This window comes from Astyanax mexicanus, chromosome 4 (assembly GCF_023375975.1).
Source record: "Astyanax mexicanus isolate ESR-SI-001 chromosome 4, AstMex3_surface, whole genome shotgun sequence".
Classification (NCBI taxonomy): Eukaryota; Metazoa; Chordata; class Actinopteri; order Characiformes; family Acestrorhamphidae; genus Astyanax; species Astyanax mexicanus.
Genome location: NC_064411.1, coordinates 31,805,017 through 31,824,263, shown reverse-complemented (window position 1 = coordinate 31,824,263; position 19,247 = coordinate 31,805,017). Strand labels below are relative to the sequence as shown.

At 39.8% G+C, this 19,247-nt stretch overlaps 1 protein-coding gene across 1 annotated transcript; it reads left to right on the top strand.

Annotated features, from left to right (window-relative positions):
• Positions 1-6,671: 6,671 nt before the first annotated feature.
• On the top strand, positions 6,672-18,509 carry gprc6a (G protein-coupled receptor, class C, group 6, member A). The gene is made up of 8 exons (XM_022673182.2): positions 6,672-7,072; positions 8,449-8,755; positions 10,667-11,055; positions 11,429-11,688; positions 11,953-12,059; positions 13,128-13,319; positions 14,655-14,778; positions 16,818-18,509. Exons 1-8 carry the CDS (start codon positions 6,867-6,869, stop codon positions 17,912-17,914), a joined length of 2,682 nt encoding a protein of 893 aa, XP_022528903.1. The 5' UTR covers positions 6,672-6,866; the 3' UTR covers positions 17,915-18,509.
• Positions 18,510-19,247: the final 738 nt, after the last annotated feature.

Genomic DNA, 19,247 nt, shown 5'->3' with positions numbered 1-19,247 from the left:
AAGAGAAGAGACGGAACAAGAATAAGCAAGAGAGACAAACGAGAGAGCAAGAGAAAGAAAGAACAAGTGAGATTGGGAGAGAGAGGGAAAAGACAAACAAAGAAAAGGTGAAAAAAATAAATTGAGAGAACGGAAGAAAAAGGGAGGACAGAAAAAAGAAGCAGAGGGAGAAAGAGAGCAAGAAAAAGAAACAAGTGAACTTGGGGCAGAAAGAGTATAGAGAAAGAGGGAAAAGGGAGAACGATAGAGATGAAAACAAAGAAGAAAACAAGCAAGAGTCGTTGAATACAAGAAATTGGAAAGAGGGAACTGACAAGAGCAAAAAGCGTGAGAGCAAGGAAAAAGAAAGAGAGAAAGAAGAAAGAAAAGAACAAGGAACAGTAAGGGAGAGCATGATACAGCAAAAGAGAGAAGGAAAGAAAGAATGAAAAAATAGTTAGGCTGAAAAAGCAAGAGGAAATGAAAGATGTGAAAAAGAATGAGAGAGAGAAAGAAACAAGCAAGAGAGAAAAAAATGTAAACAGAAAAATATTAAGGCAAACAATAGAACAAGCAAAAACCAAGAAAAGAGAGAAGACAGCGAAGGGCAGATGAAAGGGATGAAAAAGAGGGAGTACAATAGAGCGGGGCTGGTTGAGCAAGACAGATTAAAAAGGAAGAGATAAATGAGAAAATAAGAGATGTAAAAAAAAAGAAAAGAAAAGGACACACACACATTATCATTCAGCCTCACTTTCTGACCCCGTTGACCCTGAGAGTGTGAGAGTGTGTGTGTAGAAGAGTAATTGTGAGAGATTTCCTTTCTCTTTATTCCTTTCACACTTACAGTACACACACACACACACACTCGGGCTCTCTGAGCTGTATGCTGGGTGGGTAATCCTCTTTCACGGCGTGTTACTGAACAATCAGTGTGTTGGTGGCGCCGCTCTGTGACCTGAACACAGCACGGGGGGCGGGGCTTCTGGAGGTGGCCATATAGTGGGTTCACCAGGCCTCAGCCAATCAGACAGCAGTGTGTGGTTTTCTCACCGTCTGTGTGTGGTGACTCCTCACAGCAGGGCTCTGCTCTGCACAGGTGCTGCTGCCTACACACCTACCTTTAACACACAGACACACACACACACATTCTTACACTGCTTAGTCATGGAGTTATTCAGTTCACCTAATTATCCTTTCGTGATTCTATCTATCTATCTATCTATCTATCTATCTATCTATCTATCTATCTATCGACCTATCTATAACTTGGGGCAGAAAAAATAAAGAGAAGAGGGAAAAGGGAGAACGATAGAGATGAAAACAAAGAAGAAAACAAGCAAGAGTCGTAGAATGAAAGAAATTGGAAAAAGGGAACTGACAAGAGTAAAAAGAGTGAGAGCAGGGAAAAAAGAGAAAAAGAAAGAGAGAGAAGAAAAAAAGGACAAGGAACAGTAAGGGAGAACATGATACAGCAAAAGAGAGAAGGAAAAAAAGAATGATAAAAGAGTTGTGGCAAGAATAAGCAAGAGGGATAGATTATATCTGTCTATCTATCTATCTCATAAATCTCTAGATGTCTTCACATCTATATAGCATCTTATATTAATATATTCAGTCTTACTTAATGTACTTCTGTGCAATACCATTTGTCATCTATCTATCGATCTATCTATCTATCTATCTATCTATCTATCTATCTATCTATCTATCCATCCATCCATCCATCCATCCATCCATCTATTTACCTACAGCTCAAAAAAAATAAGAGACCATTTAAAAATGATGATGTTTCTTTGATTTGACCAAATTGAAAACCTCTGGAATATAATCAAGAGGAAGATGGATGATCACAAGCCATCAAACCAAACTGAACTGCTTGATTTTTTTGATCAGGAGTAAAGGCATAAAGTTATCCAAAAGCAGTGTGTAAGACTGGTGGAGGAGACCATGCCAAGATGCAAACTGTGATATTCCACCAAATATTGATTTCTCTTTATGAATATGAACTTGTTTTATTTGCTTTATTTGTTTTGTTGTTGTTGTTATTTTTGTTATTTTGTTATTTTGCCATTTCTCATTTTCTGCAAATAAATGCTCTAAATGACAATATTTTTATTTGGAATTTGGAAGAAACATTGTCTGTATACATATAAATAGCAAAATAAAAGAAACTGATTCAGAAACTGATGTGGTCTCTTATTTTTTTCCAGAGCTCGCTTTATCTATCTATCTATCTATCTATCTATCTATCTATCTATCTATCTATCTATCTATCTATCTATCTATCTATCTATCTATCTATAACAGTGTACAGTAGTTACAATGTATGTGGTGAAATTCTTACTGAAGGGCTCTGGCGCCCCCTGCTGTCGGTCAGAGAGTAGATTATTTAAAAAGCTCTAAATGAAGCTAAATCTAAGCTATGCTATGCTAATCTTAGGCTAGCCTGTTTCTTTAGCTGAATGCTGACTGAAGCAGTACTCAGCTCCAGTGACTTCCTGTCATGTTTATTATACTTTTAATTATTGTTTGCTCTGTTTTAGGCACATTATAAGAGCAGTTAAATAAATAAGTGCTCTAGTTCTAGCTGCTTTCTTTAGGTTAGGTTTAGGTCTGTAAGTAATTAAGTAGTTTCCTGCCTTTGGTCTCGTGCCTGAGAGATAAACAGCAGGCTCTTTGTGTGTGTGTGTGTGTGTGTGTGTGGATGGGTGGGTGGGTGGGTGGTGTGAGAGCTAATTGCTGTTTCACACTTTGCTCATAAAGTAATGAGCATTAATGTAAGTGTACTGCTTCTGTACAGCCACACAGGGGCGCTGCAGGAGTTTAATTAGGAGCTCTGCATAAGATTTGTTTCATCTTTTCTCTTCACAGAAAAAAATAAGGATTCTTTATAATCCGTGTATCATTCGTTCATTTGATATTCAATTGAGAATCAAAATCGGAAAATTAAAAAACCAATTCGTTTTTTCGTTTTTTCGTTTTTGAATATAATACCAAAAAACGAATAACGGCTTGTATTTTGTATTTTTATTTGGTTATCCAAACAAAAATTGGAAATTTAAAAAACGGACCAGGAGCCGAATTTGATTTTGATTTTGAACTTGACCCATTTGTGTGCCCCGGAAGTTACTGATTTGTTTATTCTTGGTGGGTTTCTGTTGCGCGGGAGTTCACTGCAGTGTTATCTACACAGTCTGTATTGCTGTAGGCTTTGGATGGAGTTGAGGATGGAGAGTTTTATCTTGTTCAGAGGAACTAAACGCGTTGCAGTGAAAGAAGACGATATGACAACAGAAAAAATCGGCAGGATCTTTCAGGTGTTTGTCTAACGTTCCGTAGCTAAATGTCATATTTAGTTAATACCTTCAAAAAGATCTTTAATTAGGCCAGAATGTGGTTCCAGTCCGGCCATGCTGCCTACAGCAATACAGACTGTGTAGATAACACTGCAGTGAACTCCCGCGCAACAGAAACCCACCAAGAATAAACAAATCAGTAACTTCCGGGGCACACAAATGGGTCAAGTTCAAAATCAAAATCAAATTCGGCTCCTGGTCCGTTTTTTAAATTTCCAATTTTTGTTTGGATAACCAAATAAAAATACAAAATACAAGCCGTTATTCGTTTTTTGGTATTATATTCAAAAACGAAAAAACGAAAAAACGAATTGGTTTTTTAATTTTCCGATTTTGATTCTCAATTGAATATCAAATGAACGAATGATACACGGATTCTTTATCTTAACTGTGACCTCATTTGACCTTATATTTATTTATTTTTGTCCCTTTTTAACCCTTGCTCCGTACAGAACTGTAAGGGCTGGTGCCCGATCGAGGCGTCCTCCAGGGCATCGGAGGGCGCGCCAGGCCAGCGCCGAGGGTTAGTTGGCTAATTATCAACACCTGCTTTCAACAGCTTATAAGCAACGCCAACTAGCCACTCGGCGCTGGATCTTTGAAGCTCGTGAGAGCGAATCTATGCCCGTTTTTTCGAGTGAGCCTCGGCTCTTTTCTCTTTCTCTTCCTGCTGTCCCTTTGGAGAGAGTTTTGTTCAGCACCGCTGGCAAAACTCCTCCCGCAAAAGTATCTTTCTCTGTCCCTTTCCTCACTCTCGAGTCTGCTGGAGATTAAGCTGTGTGCTCTCTCCTGTGTGTGTGTGTGTGTGTGTGTGTGTGTGTGTGTGTGTGTGTGTGTGTGTGTGTGTGTGTGTGTGTATGTGAAGCAGCCGCGAGGCACGCGGTTTTGCTCACATTCTCTCTCCCGCTGTTCCTCCCCTCTCTGGTGGAATAGCATATAATCCACAAGCACCTCAGTTCAGTTTTGTTTTCTTTGGAAGCCCTTTTGTTTAGTTAACGTTTCACCTCATCTCATAAGTGGTAGCCATAGCTTCCACGGCGAGTCTTGTTTACAATTCTCCCCCTTTCTCTCACTCACGCTCGGCGTGAATTTTGTTTTCCGCCTGTTTTCCCTCTCCGCCCGTTTTCGTTGCTCCGCCCCTTTCGGCGGAGGCTCTAAAGGGCGATTAAAGCGGCCGCGTCCCAATTCACTCGCTGGTTCAGCGGTTAGAGCATTGGGCTGCGACCGCGACAGCCTGGGTTCAATCCCCGCGTGGAGCGGGGTTTAATAATAATAATTATATCTATAATATTATCATATATCCTATTAATATATATATATATATATATATATATATATATATATATATATATATACAATTATATATTGATTATTATTATTATTATTATTATCTGCACTTGGTTCCTACAACCTTCTGGGCTGGAGAGCTACTGCTCCCCAACCCATTACAAGAACAGCTTAAATTCAGTTTCCACACATTAACCCCTCCCTTCAGGTCCGCTTCAGGTCCTTCCACAACATTTCCATTGGATTAGGGTCAGGACTTTGACTTGGCCCCATTCCAGAAGATTGACTTTATTCTTTAATATTTGTCTGCTTAGGGTCATTGTCTTGCTGCATGATTCAACTTCTCTTGAAATTCAGTTCATGAACAGATGTCCATATCTGATATTTCCTTTAAAAATTCTCTGATATAATTCAGAATTCGAACCAGCGATGTCCTGATCATAGTGGCAGCACTTTAGACCACTGGACCATTTGACTCCGCAGCAGTACAAAGTTACTGTGCAAAGTATTGCCAACTCGCCTTGGCTTTTTGTCTGTTCGCCGCCAATGTGTGCTTGATTTCTTTTTTTTTTTTTTTTGGTACAGTCTCTTCAGCCTTTGCTAGCCTTTGCATTTTGGTGGCTTGGTTGTTTTCTTTCATTTGTGATCTCTACTTATGTTACACAGTTCTTGCCTTTTTTTAACTTTTGTGTTGATTAAAACTCTGATTTGTCCTGACCTGGAACCCTGACAATAAGATTTTATTTGGGATCACTTGTACTGTCTTAATCATGTTTTAATCTTGCTACAGCATAACAATTTGGTGGATGACACACTGCTCTGGTAACAGACAACAGCTACTTATTGTTTGTTTCTGTTTGATATGAGGCGGAATTATATTTACTTAGAAATTCTTTCTTTTTGTTGGAATCACGCACACCTTTGTATGGAAGCCCATTCCCGCCACCTAAAAAAAAAAAATAATCCAGCAAAATGTTTTTTTATTATTATTAAGTAAACTGCTATCTCAATATTTTGAGATACTAAGTCAATATTTTGAGATACCAAGTCAATATTTTGAGATACTATCTCAATATTTTGAGATACTAAGTCAATATTTTGAGATACTAAGTCAATATTTTGAGATACTATCTCAATATTTTGAGATACTAGTAGGCTGTACAGAGACAGAAGCAGGTGAGACAAAGATGCAAAATGGATACCATCATTGAGGACTACTTCAGACGTGGATTCACAAATCATGAAATATTCGAACTTTTAGAGGAATCACACAATATTAAAATAAGCCTCCGGATCTTGGACGAGGCTGAAGTTAGCTTCTTATTCGCCAGTGTCTTATTCAGATTTCCTTTCCACCTTAAATGCTGGCTGAACATTCATGCGGCCGCCTGTAGATGGCGCATTTTAACAGTAAAAAACAGCATGTAAGCAAAGTGCTGTGCAAACGCTCTGAATAAAGGGGAGAACACAATGCGAGGGACAGAGTTTAACTCTGAGTGAAATATAATGTAAATAAAATTAAATATGAATTAAAACGTTATTGCTCTCACTTTTGGCCTAATTCCCAGGTCATTATCTACAGGTGGCCGCATGTATATTCAGCCAGCATTTAAGGTATCTCAAAATATTGACTTAGTATCTCAAAATATTGACTTAGTATCTCAAAATATTGAGATAGTATCTCAAAATATTGACTTAGTATCTCAAAATATTGAGATAGTATCTCAAAATATTGACTTAGTATCTCAAAATATTGACTTAGTATCTCAAAATATTGAGATAGTATCTCAAAATATTGACTTAGTATCTCAAAATATTGAGATAGTATCTCAAAATATTGACTAAGTATCTCAAAATATTGAGATAGCAATTTACTTAATAATAATAAAAAAAAATTGCTGGAGTATTTTTATTTTTTAGGTGGCGGGAATGGGCTTCCATACCTTTGCCTTGAGGCAATGTTTAAAAAAAGAATAAGAGTCAGATCTAAAATGTCAGTGGTGAATAAGAGAAGTGTGTTCCTCCAGTAAGGGAGGGGGTGGGGCTGGGGCTGAAGTGGGCATGTTTGACTGTGTGAGGGTGTTTTGTCTGTTATTAAGACACCTCAGGGCAGGTGTGGAGGAAGCAGGATGAGGCATTTAGTGAAGATGCATGGACAGAAGACGTCAGTCACACAGGTGATTCAGGCAGGTGAGGCCGTAGATCACAGTTGCAAGTAGAGCACAGATGTAAACAGGTGCGATGAGTTACCGTCCGTTTCTGAGCCTCCTGGTGCTTCTGATGCTCCTGGCACTGACGGAGCAGGTCAGCGATGCTCTCCAAAGAAAAACGAAAAAGTCTCAGGCTGTAGCTTCTGGAAACGTCATCATCGGAGGTCTTTTTCCCATCCACAGCAGCGTGAAAAAGCCTGCTGTCGTGTCCCAGCCAAAAGAATACACCTGCACTGGGTGAGTACCACTGACTTAACATAGTCAAAAGTCAACTTGTTTAATTTTAGAAATGTTGTTGAAATGTTTAAATTGTATTAATCTGTATAAGTCTGTTTGCCATAGAGAATGTATTCACTTATTTACACTTATGATGAAATTAAATATGTTACAGTATTATTATTTTCCCTTTAAACTAAAAAAAAAAAAAAAAATGTGAAAAGTAGTGAAATTAAACCATTAAATCAACTCAAATTAATCTGTATAGCACTTAATGTTCTGATAAAAAGTGAAATGAATTTGGTTATAACCAAAAGGAGAAAGACAGAAGGTAACTTAGACATGAAAGCGGCCACAGGAAAACAAAACCACCATCTGTTTCATGTCTATGTTTCATCATCAGTTTTTTTCTAAAGAGAAAAATTAACTTTTAAAATCAAACCAAAACAAGTGAAATTTCAACCAAGATTGGAAGACTTAAAATTTTCTGAAAAAAGAAAAAATTCTCAGTATGAATTTGAAGCCAGTATCTACTGATTGATTAGCTTTGTCACTGTTTATCCCCTTTTTAACTGTTTATTCACTTATTTACATTAATAAAGTAAACATTTTTTAGCTAATCTTAACAAGCGAAATTTTAGCCTTGATTTAAAGACAAAATCTTCTTAACAAATATTTCTCAGTTTGAGTTTGAACCTGATCTAATTTTCTCAAAAATTGTGATCCTGTGTGCCTTATGTATGAAATTTTCTTTAGTATTAGCATTAGCTGCTAACTGCGCTAAGCGGATCTTTGGCCACCCAGAGGGGAGTATTATCAGCCTGTAGCCTGCAGCTAACCCCGGCTAGCACTGCTGGAGCAGCATTAGCATTTGTTGCTAACCAAGCTCTTTTGCCGTTCAGAGGGGAGTATTATTAGACTGTTGTCTGCTTGTTTACTGTTTTAAAACAAGCTATGTGGGATAAACCGCTAGCTAATATCACCCTGGCTTACCGGAACATTCAGTGTTCGAGCTGTCAGGCAGCATTAGCCGCTAACTGCTAGTGCTAGCGGTCAGCAGCAAATACTAATGCTCCAGCCTTAGTGCTAAAGAAACTTGGGAATCTAAGTTTACTGTAAACAAATAAATAAATTATGCATTTTCAGGAAAGAAATCTGTGTAGATTAACATCCAGCGCTCATTTGACTTCGAAAGAAAGTTTTTTTTTAAGTTTTGTTTACTTAGCTTAGCTTCACTTAACTTAGTTAACTACCCTCACCACCGCCTAGCAGCAAAACCTGCTGAATTAGAATGAAAACGTAACACTAGACCGATCAATGGCTGTTTACACAGTTACAATTAAATTAATTCTTGTGTACTGATCCCCACTACTGTTGTTATCTCTGATTGGCTGCAGCTTCAGCACAACTGGTCTGGTCCAGTCTCTGGCTATGATCCACGCTATCGAAGTGGTGAACAACTCAACGTTGCTGAGCTCTCTCGGCATCAGATTGGGCTACAAGATCCACGACACGTGTTCAGATGTTACGACTGCTCTGAGAGCCACCGAGGATTTAATGCAGCGTGAGATGGAATGTTATTCCACTACAAACTTTTTCAACATGTCCGACTGTATCCAGCCCACCACAGCTGTGATCGGCGCGTATCACTCTGAAACATCCATCGCAGTGGCCAGAGACCTGAACCTGCAGGAGATTCCACAGGTATACCTTTATCTATTTCACTTTAATTAAAATCCTCTTTTTTTTACTATTTAGATTTCCTTATTTCCCTTATTGTATGCAGGATTCATGTGTTTGAGGGTCCAGATGCTACTATTTGTCTAAAAGGAATAAGCAGTTGTTATCTTAGGTAGTTGCATTGTTATTCCTGGGGGTTACTAGGGTGTTGCTATGCAGTACCACTCGGCGCCCCAGCAGTACAAAGTTACAGTGCAAAGTATTGCCAACTCACCTTGGCTTTTTGTCTGTTTGCCACCATTCTGTGCTTGATTTGTCTCTTCATCCTTTGCTAGCCTTCGATCTTTGGTTGCCTGGTTGTTTTCTCTCTGGTTGTGATCCCTGCTTTTGTCAAAAATAAATAAGCAGTCTTCTAAGCAGTTGTTATCTTAGGTGGTTGCATTGTTATTCCTGGGGGTTACTAGGGTGTTGCTATGCAGTAGTTTTGGCATTTCAGGTACCGTATTTTTCTATACTATCAATGAACGTCTATTTTCTGGTCTAAATGAGCACTGGATATTAATCTACACAGTTTTTAATTCCTAAAAACTGTTTATTTGGTTGAGTAAGGCGCTTCCGTTTATTTCCAATTTCTCCAGCGCTAAGGCTGGAGCATTAGCTTTAGCCGCTAACCGCTACTCTGAGGAACCCTAAGGGTCTTGGTAAGCCATGGTGATATTAGCTAGTGGTTCGTCCCATGTAGCTTGTTTTAACATGGCAAATGTTAGCAGCAGGCTACAGTCCAATATACTCACCTTTAGCCTACTGCACCGCAGACTATCCAACAGTATTTCAGGTGGTTGCAGCAGTTTGCTTCATTTTTTTTTGGTTACTAGTATACTGTAGGTGGTTAGGAAGGAGTTCCACATTGTTCCTAAGTTGTTGTTGTGTTGTTGCAAATATTTACTAGTGGTTGATAGGGTTTTGATATGCAGTTGCTATGACATTAGAGGAAGTGTACTTGGTGGTTGCTTAGGTATTGCTATATAAGTGTTATGTGTTGCTGGGGTATTTCTAGATGGATATCATGGTGATAACATGGTGCTACTGTATTCCAGGTGCTTGCTTCAGGTGCTTGCTAGGGTTCTTTAAGTGGTTGCTAAGGTCTGACAACATTTGTCATAAGATGTTTCTTGCTGGTTGCTTGGGTGTTGCTTTGTAGTTGTTATGGCATTTTCTCACAGGTTGTTGCTTATGTATTGCCATGTAGATGTGATGTTGTTGCTCGCTAATCCTAGGTGGATCTCATGGTGGTTGGATTGGTTTTGCTAAGGTTTTTTTGGTGGTTGCTAGGGTTCCTCAGGTGCTTGCTAGAGTATTTCTCACATTGTTACTAAGTGCTTCTTGGTGGTGTTTTCCAGTTGCTATGGCATCGCAGGAAGTTGATAAAGTGTCCCAGATTGAACGCCAATGTGTTGCTAAGGTAGTCCAAGGTGGATGCTATGGACTATGCATTGGTTTTGATAAGGTTTTTTAGGTGTTTGCTGGGGTTCCTCAGGTGGTTGCTGAGATATTTGCCATAATATTACTAATATTAAGTGTATCTTGGTGGTTGCAAGGGTGGTGTTTTTCAGTTGCTATGGCATCACAGGAAGTTAATAAAGGATCCCAGGTGGTTTCTAATGTGTTGCTAAGTAGGTGATATGGTGTTGCTAAGGTAATCCAAGGTGGAAGCTATGGTGGTTATAACTTACTGTATTTTAGGTGGTTGCAAAGGTGTCTCAGGCTGATGATGTTACTGTGCATAATAGTGGTTGTTAGGAAATTAAAGCTGTTATAAAAGTAAAAGATGGGCACACAGAATTCTCAAATATCTGATATTAGATTTTATTATTTCTTATTAACTAAATACAAGCAAATGTATTAGTAACACATGTTTAACTGTCCTCCACACAGATCAGTTACGCATCCAGTGCTGACATTCTGAGTGATAAGAGCCGGTTCCCAGGCTTTTTCCGTACCGTTCCGAGCGACATGCACCAGACCAGTGCGATGGTCAAGCTCCTTAAGGAGAATAAGTGGACCTGGGTTGGTGTGATCACCACAGACGGAGATTATGGGCGTTCAGCCTTGGACAGCTTTATGTCTCAGGCTTTTCTGGCTGGAATCTGCTTGGCGTTCAAAGAGGTCTTACCTGATTCTGTGTCCAACAGTCCGAAGCTTCAGTCAGCGGTCAGTCGGACCGTTCGGACCCTAAATTTCAACACCAAAGTGAAGGTGGTGGTTTCGTTCGCCAAACCAGAGCACATGAGACTGCTGTTCCAGGAGCTGCACAGTGGCCAGAGGTGAGTACAACGATGGAAGGGTGGTATAGGTTTCCACATTGCAAATGCCCGTCCACATACTGCAGCTACCACATATTGTCTCAAGAACTAGCCTTTAAGATGCTGATACTTGGCCAAGGCCATCTGCAGGAATTGCCCGAATATGGGCAATGTTCTTCTGGGTGCTTTTCTATTTTTGCAACAATTATATGAGGAACACCAAAAGCCTGAATATTCTGCAATTAAGAACCTCAACATCTCCATTTAGATTCTGAATAGCTTTGTAATTTCAACATGGGTGCTTCTGGTTCTATTCTATTTTTGCGACAATATCTTTGTACATTAAGAGTGAAGATAATAAACATAACTAGTCACCACCTCTCTCTCACTGTAGCTCGTTCCCGAGGCTGTGGGTGGCTAGCGACAACTGGTCTACATCTGAAGACGTAATCGACCCTGGGGAGCTTAACCAGAATACACGGGTCATTGGCTTTTCCTTCGAGAGCCGAGACGTCACGCCTTTTAAGGAGTTTCTGAAAAACCTGGAGTTAAACAGCGAAGTTCAGGCAAACAACAGCTTCCTTAAAGACTTTTACTCCAACAACAAACCCCAGGCTGTGGAGAAGCTGATTAACACCATAGATGCGGGTAAAGGTAGGTGTTAAACTGTCCATCAGGTACTTAGTGTCTGTTTCATTATACACAGTTAAATATAGCCAGAGGTATGGCCACAACTGTACGGTGTGCATAGAGAAACAGCAGTTTGATTGTCCCAGTCTGTTTTATGATCCATGTTGGCAGTCAGTGTTATGGAAGTGCTAAAAATACTCATCATCATATAATTTATGGTGATAACAATATCAAACAGTCATATTCTGCCCCCCCCCCCCCCCCCCCCCCCCCTTTTCCCACATACAGGTACAATCTTCAGTATCCAGATGGCCGTGAGTGCAGTTGCTCAGGCTGTAGCTAAACAGTGCAGTGCCAGAGACTGTACTGTTCCTGGATCCTTACAACCATGGGAGGTAAAACCATGTTCTCAAGTTTTTTAAGTGTACAAAAAGCTCACTGGCAAAAAAATAATTGATTTTACCAAATTAAAAAAAACCTTTGGAATATAATCAAGAGGAAGATGGATGATCACAAGCCATCAGACCAAACTGAACTGCTTAAATGTTTGCATGAGGAGTGAAGGCATAAAGTTATCCAAAAGCAGTGTGTAAGACTGGTGGAGGAGAACATGGCAAGATGCATGAAAACTGTGATTAAAAAACAGGGTTATTCCACCAAATATAGATTTCTGAACTCTTAAAACTTTATGAATGTGAACTTGTTTTCTTTGCATTATTTGTGTTATTTCAGCCATTTCTCATTTTCTCCAAATAAATGTTCTAAATGACAATTTTTAATTAGGAATTTGGGGGAAAAAAATCCGTAGTTTATAGAATAAAACAACAATGTTCATTTTACTTAAACATATACCTCTACATAGCAAAATCAGAGAAACTGATTTAGAAACTGAAGTGGTCTCTTAATTTCATGGGAGCAGTTAAGAGAGATTAAATTGCTTGCCCAAAGGCACCTTAACTCTGAATGTTAAACGAGGAGAAAGTGCTGTTTCTTCAATCCCCCCACCCCCACTTTTTACCACTTACCTCTCAAGTTTCACTACACTTTAGGCCACAGTTGCTTCCAATGTCTTAAATGTACTAAATAAACAGTAATCGTGTATTAAAACCTATTAAGCACATCAGATAGGCTCAAAAAAGATTAGGAAGAATGTAGAGTAGGCCGGGTAAACACTACATGATTTTAGTCCTGACTTTTTACTGTCTAGCAGGTTTGATTTTATTTTTGGAGCTGTCAGCAACTCTAATTTGTTGTGAATTAAATTGTTAGAGAAATGCTACATACAATTAAACACAAGACATGGAGTGTATAGAGTTATACACTTGTCTTTATGTATTTTATGACTTTTTTCTGTACAGCTTCTTTTTGACCATTTTAAAAGTTATAAAATTGTTTTTTGAATGAAGTGAAGCATGACTCTTGCTGACTAACTGAACAGGCCAAATAACATCACTGTGTTGTAGCTGCTGCAGGGAATGACGAACAGCACGTTTAAGATGGACGGTGTATCGTACTCCTTTGATGACTCCGGAGATGTTGATTTGGGATACTACATCTCTCTGTGGGACACAACTGGACAAAGCGTTACAACACACAACGTAGTGTCTATTTACAACCAGCGCAACGCCAACTTCAGCGTCAGCAACCTACAACTGGTAAGCATAAAATAGATATTCAATCATTTATAGTGAATACTGACTAATAATAGACTGTATATAGCTGGACAGAGCATCATCTCTCAAAAGTGAAGCCACCACAGGTCGGGCGCCACCTGCTGTTCGGTTTCAGAAAGCTGTGTAACTCCACCCATTCCCATAGGTTTCAATGGCAAAACAGACAACTTTCAATCACGTTTTTTTTCTAATATACTGTAATTCTACCTCCATTATTTAAATGTAACAGCTAGTGTAACCTCTGCTTATATTGTCAAATTTTTATATCCCCACAGAATTCATTTTTTAAAACGTTATTCAGCTCTATTCAAAGAAGGTGTGGTTATTGAAAAACGGCTGGTTATGGGCGGGACCAATAACAGACCGTCAGCTCCGCTCTGCAGTCTGTGACTGTGAGGCAGCCCTCAGGGGCGGAGTTATTCAAATGAGTAGGCTGTCTCTCCACAGTCTTTCTCCCTCCTCTGGTCTCTACTGCGCAGACTCGGGTTTCAGGATCGCCAACATGGCGGAAGATTTTGGCTTCATTTTCACTGAATGAATGGGAACGGCGACACGGCGTCCATCTTTTTTTACAGTGTCTGTGACTAATTCACTGTACACAGCAAAAACTGGACAGTTGAAATTTCAGAGTTAAACAGTTGAGAGTTGATTCTCTTTTAATTCAGATTTAACTGGTGTTTAGTGTTGGAATTATTTGAATAGTATATATAGAATAGAATATAGTTGAATATTTCACTGGTAACCCAAATAAATCCAAAAAAATACTGCCCAACCCTGCCCAATTAAACTCTTTTTTTTCCATAATGGGCATCCACCCCCCACCCTAATTTATCATCAGTGTATAGTCTTTCCCACAAGGGCTACCTACCATTGGGTATTCCCAATTATATTTTATATAATGGTTGTCTGCATAGTCAGCATGTTTTAGGCTGTAAGAGCAAGTTACCATCTTTTGTAAAGGGTTGGTAATGCACTGAAAACTGCAATGCAGGATTAAGTATCTGTTGACTAATCGTCTTCAAATTTATTTTTTAACTCTTTTTTTGTGTTAGCGTAACAAATTAAGGAGTTAAAAAAATAAAAAGGAACTCTGTCATGGTGTCAAATGTTTAACTATTTTTAAAAATTGATTTAAGCTATATAAACCATGGAAATAGTTAAAATCATTTCTGTGGGAGTTAATTCAACACTTGACTTTGATGTGTAGATGCATAGTAATTCATTGCAAATGTTGAATAAATGCTATTGGATAAATGGGGATTAAATAAGCTATAGAACGAACTGAATAACAAAACTCATGTTTCTGCCCTGATTTAGAACATAACGTCAAAATGCTCTGACAGCTGCAGACCAGGCCAGTTTAAGAAAACTGATGAGGGTCAGCACACCTGCTGCTACTCCTGTATTGACTGTCCTGAAAATCAGTTCTCCAACGGTACAGGTAAGTTCACACCTACACTACCTGCTGCTGAACTGCTAAAGCTGAGTTTGCACTACAAAAGTTTTGCCCCAGTTTTGCCCTGATTCTCAGTGTGTGCTGATCTCTGACTCATGATTTCATCATAATAATAGTAATCATATTAACAACATATTTAAAATAAAAATATGTTAAAAAAGCATGTTAATATGTACAAGCAATACAAAAGTAACATTTTTGCACGAGAAAAAGCTTAATATGTGCGAAAGCTGTGTCATCTACCCACCCAGACATAGAAGGCTTATAGATATTATGGCTGTATATCCCCAACACCAGGAGGGTGAAGACTAGAACATGCCTCCTTTGATACATGTGAAGTCAGACTCCGCCTCTTTTGAAACTGCTGCTATAATGTAGCATTGCAGAGTAGCATCACAGTACACTCGGAGGAAAGCGCAACAACTCAGTTCTGATACATCAGCTCACAGATGCCTTGTGCTGATCCACATCACCCTTTAGAGTGATGAGGAGAAAGAGCGCAATCTACCCACCCAGAGAGAGCAAGGCCAATTGTGCTCTCTCGGGCTTCAGCAGCTGATAGCAAGCTGCATGACCGGGATTCAAACCTAATCATCAAATAAACACCAGAAGAACAACTACCTATCTGGTGTAGAATGGTGTACAATTTTGGAAATTACAACTTAAGTATATATAGGTTAAATCCACTGTATTTTAAATTTTACGTTATGTATAGACCAAAAATAAAGGTCTTATTAAATAAAAAAAAACAAGGTGTTATCTAAAGAAACCACTGATGTCCTGTAAGACACTTTTTTATAGTATTAATTGTGTAAGTTTCAAATTATATTACTGCAGAAATTTGGAGTAATGTAATGACAAAATTAGATATAAGCCTATTTGATTGTATATAGAGCAGAATTTAAACTCTTATAAAATAAGAAATTGACCACTAGAGAGTGAGACACTGTCTTTTCCACCACGTTTATTGTAAAAGCAGCGGAAGTGGAAGAGAAACTGTATCATAAAACACCAAACTTAGCGCCATTAGTCAAAATCAACACCATCAGTTTGAGAAAGCTCAGCCTTGTCATTTATTAACCTGATGCACACAGCTTAATAAATGACAAATAAAAAAAAAATCTCTTATTTTCTTGTGGGCCATTATGCATTCTTGTTATGAACAGGGTTTGCGAAAAAGATTGAGAACCCCTGGAGTAGTGCAGCTAAGACTGAACCCAACATTCACATCTAATCAAACATTTAAACAAACAAAACATCGTTCTTTAAAAATGCAGGTTTGGGACTCCAGGTGGTACAGCGGTCTAAGGTGCTGCCACTGTAATCGGGAGAACGCTGGTTCGTATCCCAATCATGCAGCTTGCCATCAGCTGCCAGAGCCCTGAGAGAGCACAATTGGCCTTGCTCTCTCTGCGTGGGTAGCAGCACTCTTTCCCCTCATCACTCCTAGGGTGATATCGGTTAGCATAAGTTGTCTGTGAGCTGATGTATCAGAACTGAGTCGCTGTGCTTTACTCCGAGCGCACTGTGATCAGGGGAGTTGCCTGGATATGTAAAGATCCGAGCTCAGCCCAGTTAATTTTATACATATAGCTATTTCTAAAGTTAAGGTAACTGACTGTCACAGGCTGTAATTTATTAAGCACACAGTGGGTTTAATCTGTGTGTTTTGATTCATATCCTTGAACTGGCTCCGTGATTGGCGCAAAGAGATTTTCCATGTACACACGGCCGGTGTCCTGTCTCCTCATTAATAATACAGCTGAGCTTAGTGAAATGATTCGGGGCTGCTGGAAAATGATCCGGGGCTGAAGCCCCGGAAGCCCAGGCCAGGCGACGCCCCTGACTGTAATGCTACATGACAATGCTGCATTAGCAACAGTTTAAACAGGTGGTTGCTGACTTGTGTTGTGGCATTAATAATGATGGGGGATATACAGCTGACTAACAGCTGAATAGGTGGGACAATCGGTCAAGCTAAATAATAAATATAAAAAATAATATCTACCTTTATTGTCTTTCAGACATGGATGAGTGCCACCGCTGCAACGCTCACTCAGAGTGGTCGGACCCTGGTAGTTCGAAGTGCGAGCTGAAGACTCTGGAGTATTTAGACTGGAATGACGTCTTCGCTGTGATCCTGTTAACTCTGGCTGCTGTGGGCATCGTTGTGGTTTTCCTGGTGTCGCTCCTCTTCCTGTCGCACCGTGACTCTCCCGTCGTCAAGGCAGCGGGTGGTCCCCTCTGCCAGCTCATCCTCCTCTCTCTGGTGGGAAGCTTCGTCAGCTCGGTTTTCTTCGTGGGGAAGCCGACAGACGCCCAGTGCAAAGTGAGGCAGGTGCTTTACGGCTTGAGCTTCACACTGTGCGTGTCCTGCATCCTGGTCAAGTCTCTGAAGATCCTGCTGGCGTTCCAGGTGAAGCTGGAACTTCTCAAGTCTCTTCGCAGGCTTTATAAACCGTACCTGATCATCTGTTTCTGCATGCTCGTGCAAGGAGCTAACCACACTTGGTGGCTGATCCTTTTTAGTCCTCACAAAAGATCCATAATCAACAACAGTACCATCCTGGAAGAGTGTGACGAAGGTTCTTACGTGGCGTTTGGTGTCGTCATGGGTTTCATAGCCCTGCTGGCCCTAGTTTGCTTCATTTTCGCCTTCAAAGGCCGCAAACTTCCGCAGAAATACAACGAGGCCAAGTTCATCACCTTTGGCATGCTGGTCTACCTCATGGCCTGGGTCCTCTTTATCCCAGTCTACGTCACAACAGCAGGGAAGTACCTCCCAGCTGTGGAGATGGCGGTCATCCTCATCTCCAACTACAGTATCCTGTGCTGCCATTTCTTCCCAAAGTGCTACGCCATCCTCTTCAGGAGCATGTCCAACACCAGAGACGATTTCATGAGGAACGTGTACGAGTACTCCAAAAAGAGCACCAGAGGCCTCGGAGACTTCAGTTTACCTGACGCTTCTAAGAGTAAAGAAAGTCCATACGTCATATCCAACATACCCTGCTTCTTTCCCAAACGTACGGAGTCTGAACAGAGCCTGGAACCCACAGCTCCGCCTGCCTCAGCCTGGACGATGCCCAGATTGACACGCAAAAGAACATTAAGTATATAAAAGCATCAGAGACTTGGTCCTCATAAGGTGATAATCTAAAATTATAATAGCTAAAACTCCAGGCTAATCAAGTCCAACCTTAACTAAGGTTCATGTGTTTGTAACAGCTTGTTAGCTGTACATTTGGTGTGATTTCACACTGCAGTTTAGGTTGCATCTCCCTATACCTGACACCAATCAGTTTGTAAAAATGTTTTACATATGTTGCCTCAGGGCAACATGATGCAGTTGGATCACATGGGAATCATGCTATAGCAGTGGTTCACTTTTTTTTATATACAGTGACCTCCAAGCTCCCAAAAAGTGGGCTTCCTTTCATCCTTATATCATACTCCAACACATATATCATACTCCAGTTTGTTAAGACAGTTTAAACAAGTTTAAAGAACTGCTAAGATCTGTTTAAAGTTTATTTATGTTTCTCAGGGTCTCAGATTTGCATGTGATGTATAAAAAAATGTACATATCATATCAGAATCATGATCATAAATCTGCCAAAACTTCTATACAGAAATGATCAATGTAAATATGCATTATAGCCACTGTGTGTTCATTTCTTTCTGTTCTGTTCTGTTTTTTAATCAGTCAAGAGATAACAAAGCTGTTTCTTTTTGAAATATCTGTAAATATATAAATTATTATGGAGTGTTTCTCAATCCTGGTTGTGAAGACTCACTGCACTGCACTTTTTAGTGGATTATAAACCCAGCACTACCATAGTATTTCTTAATATCTGTCCGGACGGGATTAGTTTCTCAGGGGGGCGTCTGTGAAAAATATTTCACACTTCTATTCAGTGACAAAACTCCTGCATCCGGACTACAATTGAAAAAAAGGAGGACCAATGAGTTTTTTGGCTTTCTCAGTCACATGACATCGCGTTCAGTAGCTCCTCCACTTCCACTCGCAGTTTTGTATACGTGGATCTCTGTGAAAATGTGCGCCCAAAGTGTAATTTAATATATTAAACGCGAGGTGAAGAAACTCAGAAATGTGAGCCCGAACGGGACTAACGTTACCAGAAGACCACTGAGTTCAGTGAAAAACAGTAGATTATTCAGCCTGTATTTTTCTCAGAGGACGTCTGAGAAAAAAAACACATACATGATTGTTCCGGATGGCAATAAAATCACAGGGGACCCCCCATAAAAGAGAAAATGACCCCAGAAGCCCCTGAAAAACTAATCTCGTCCGGATAGGGCTTTAGACATGTAGACATATTTTTTTATACAACAGCTGTAAGATACAGGTATGTTACAGGTCATACAAGAAGCAAGTGAGCTTCAGAAAAAGCTGAAAACGATCAGGTGAGCTCAAGGAATCAGAAGTTTCT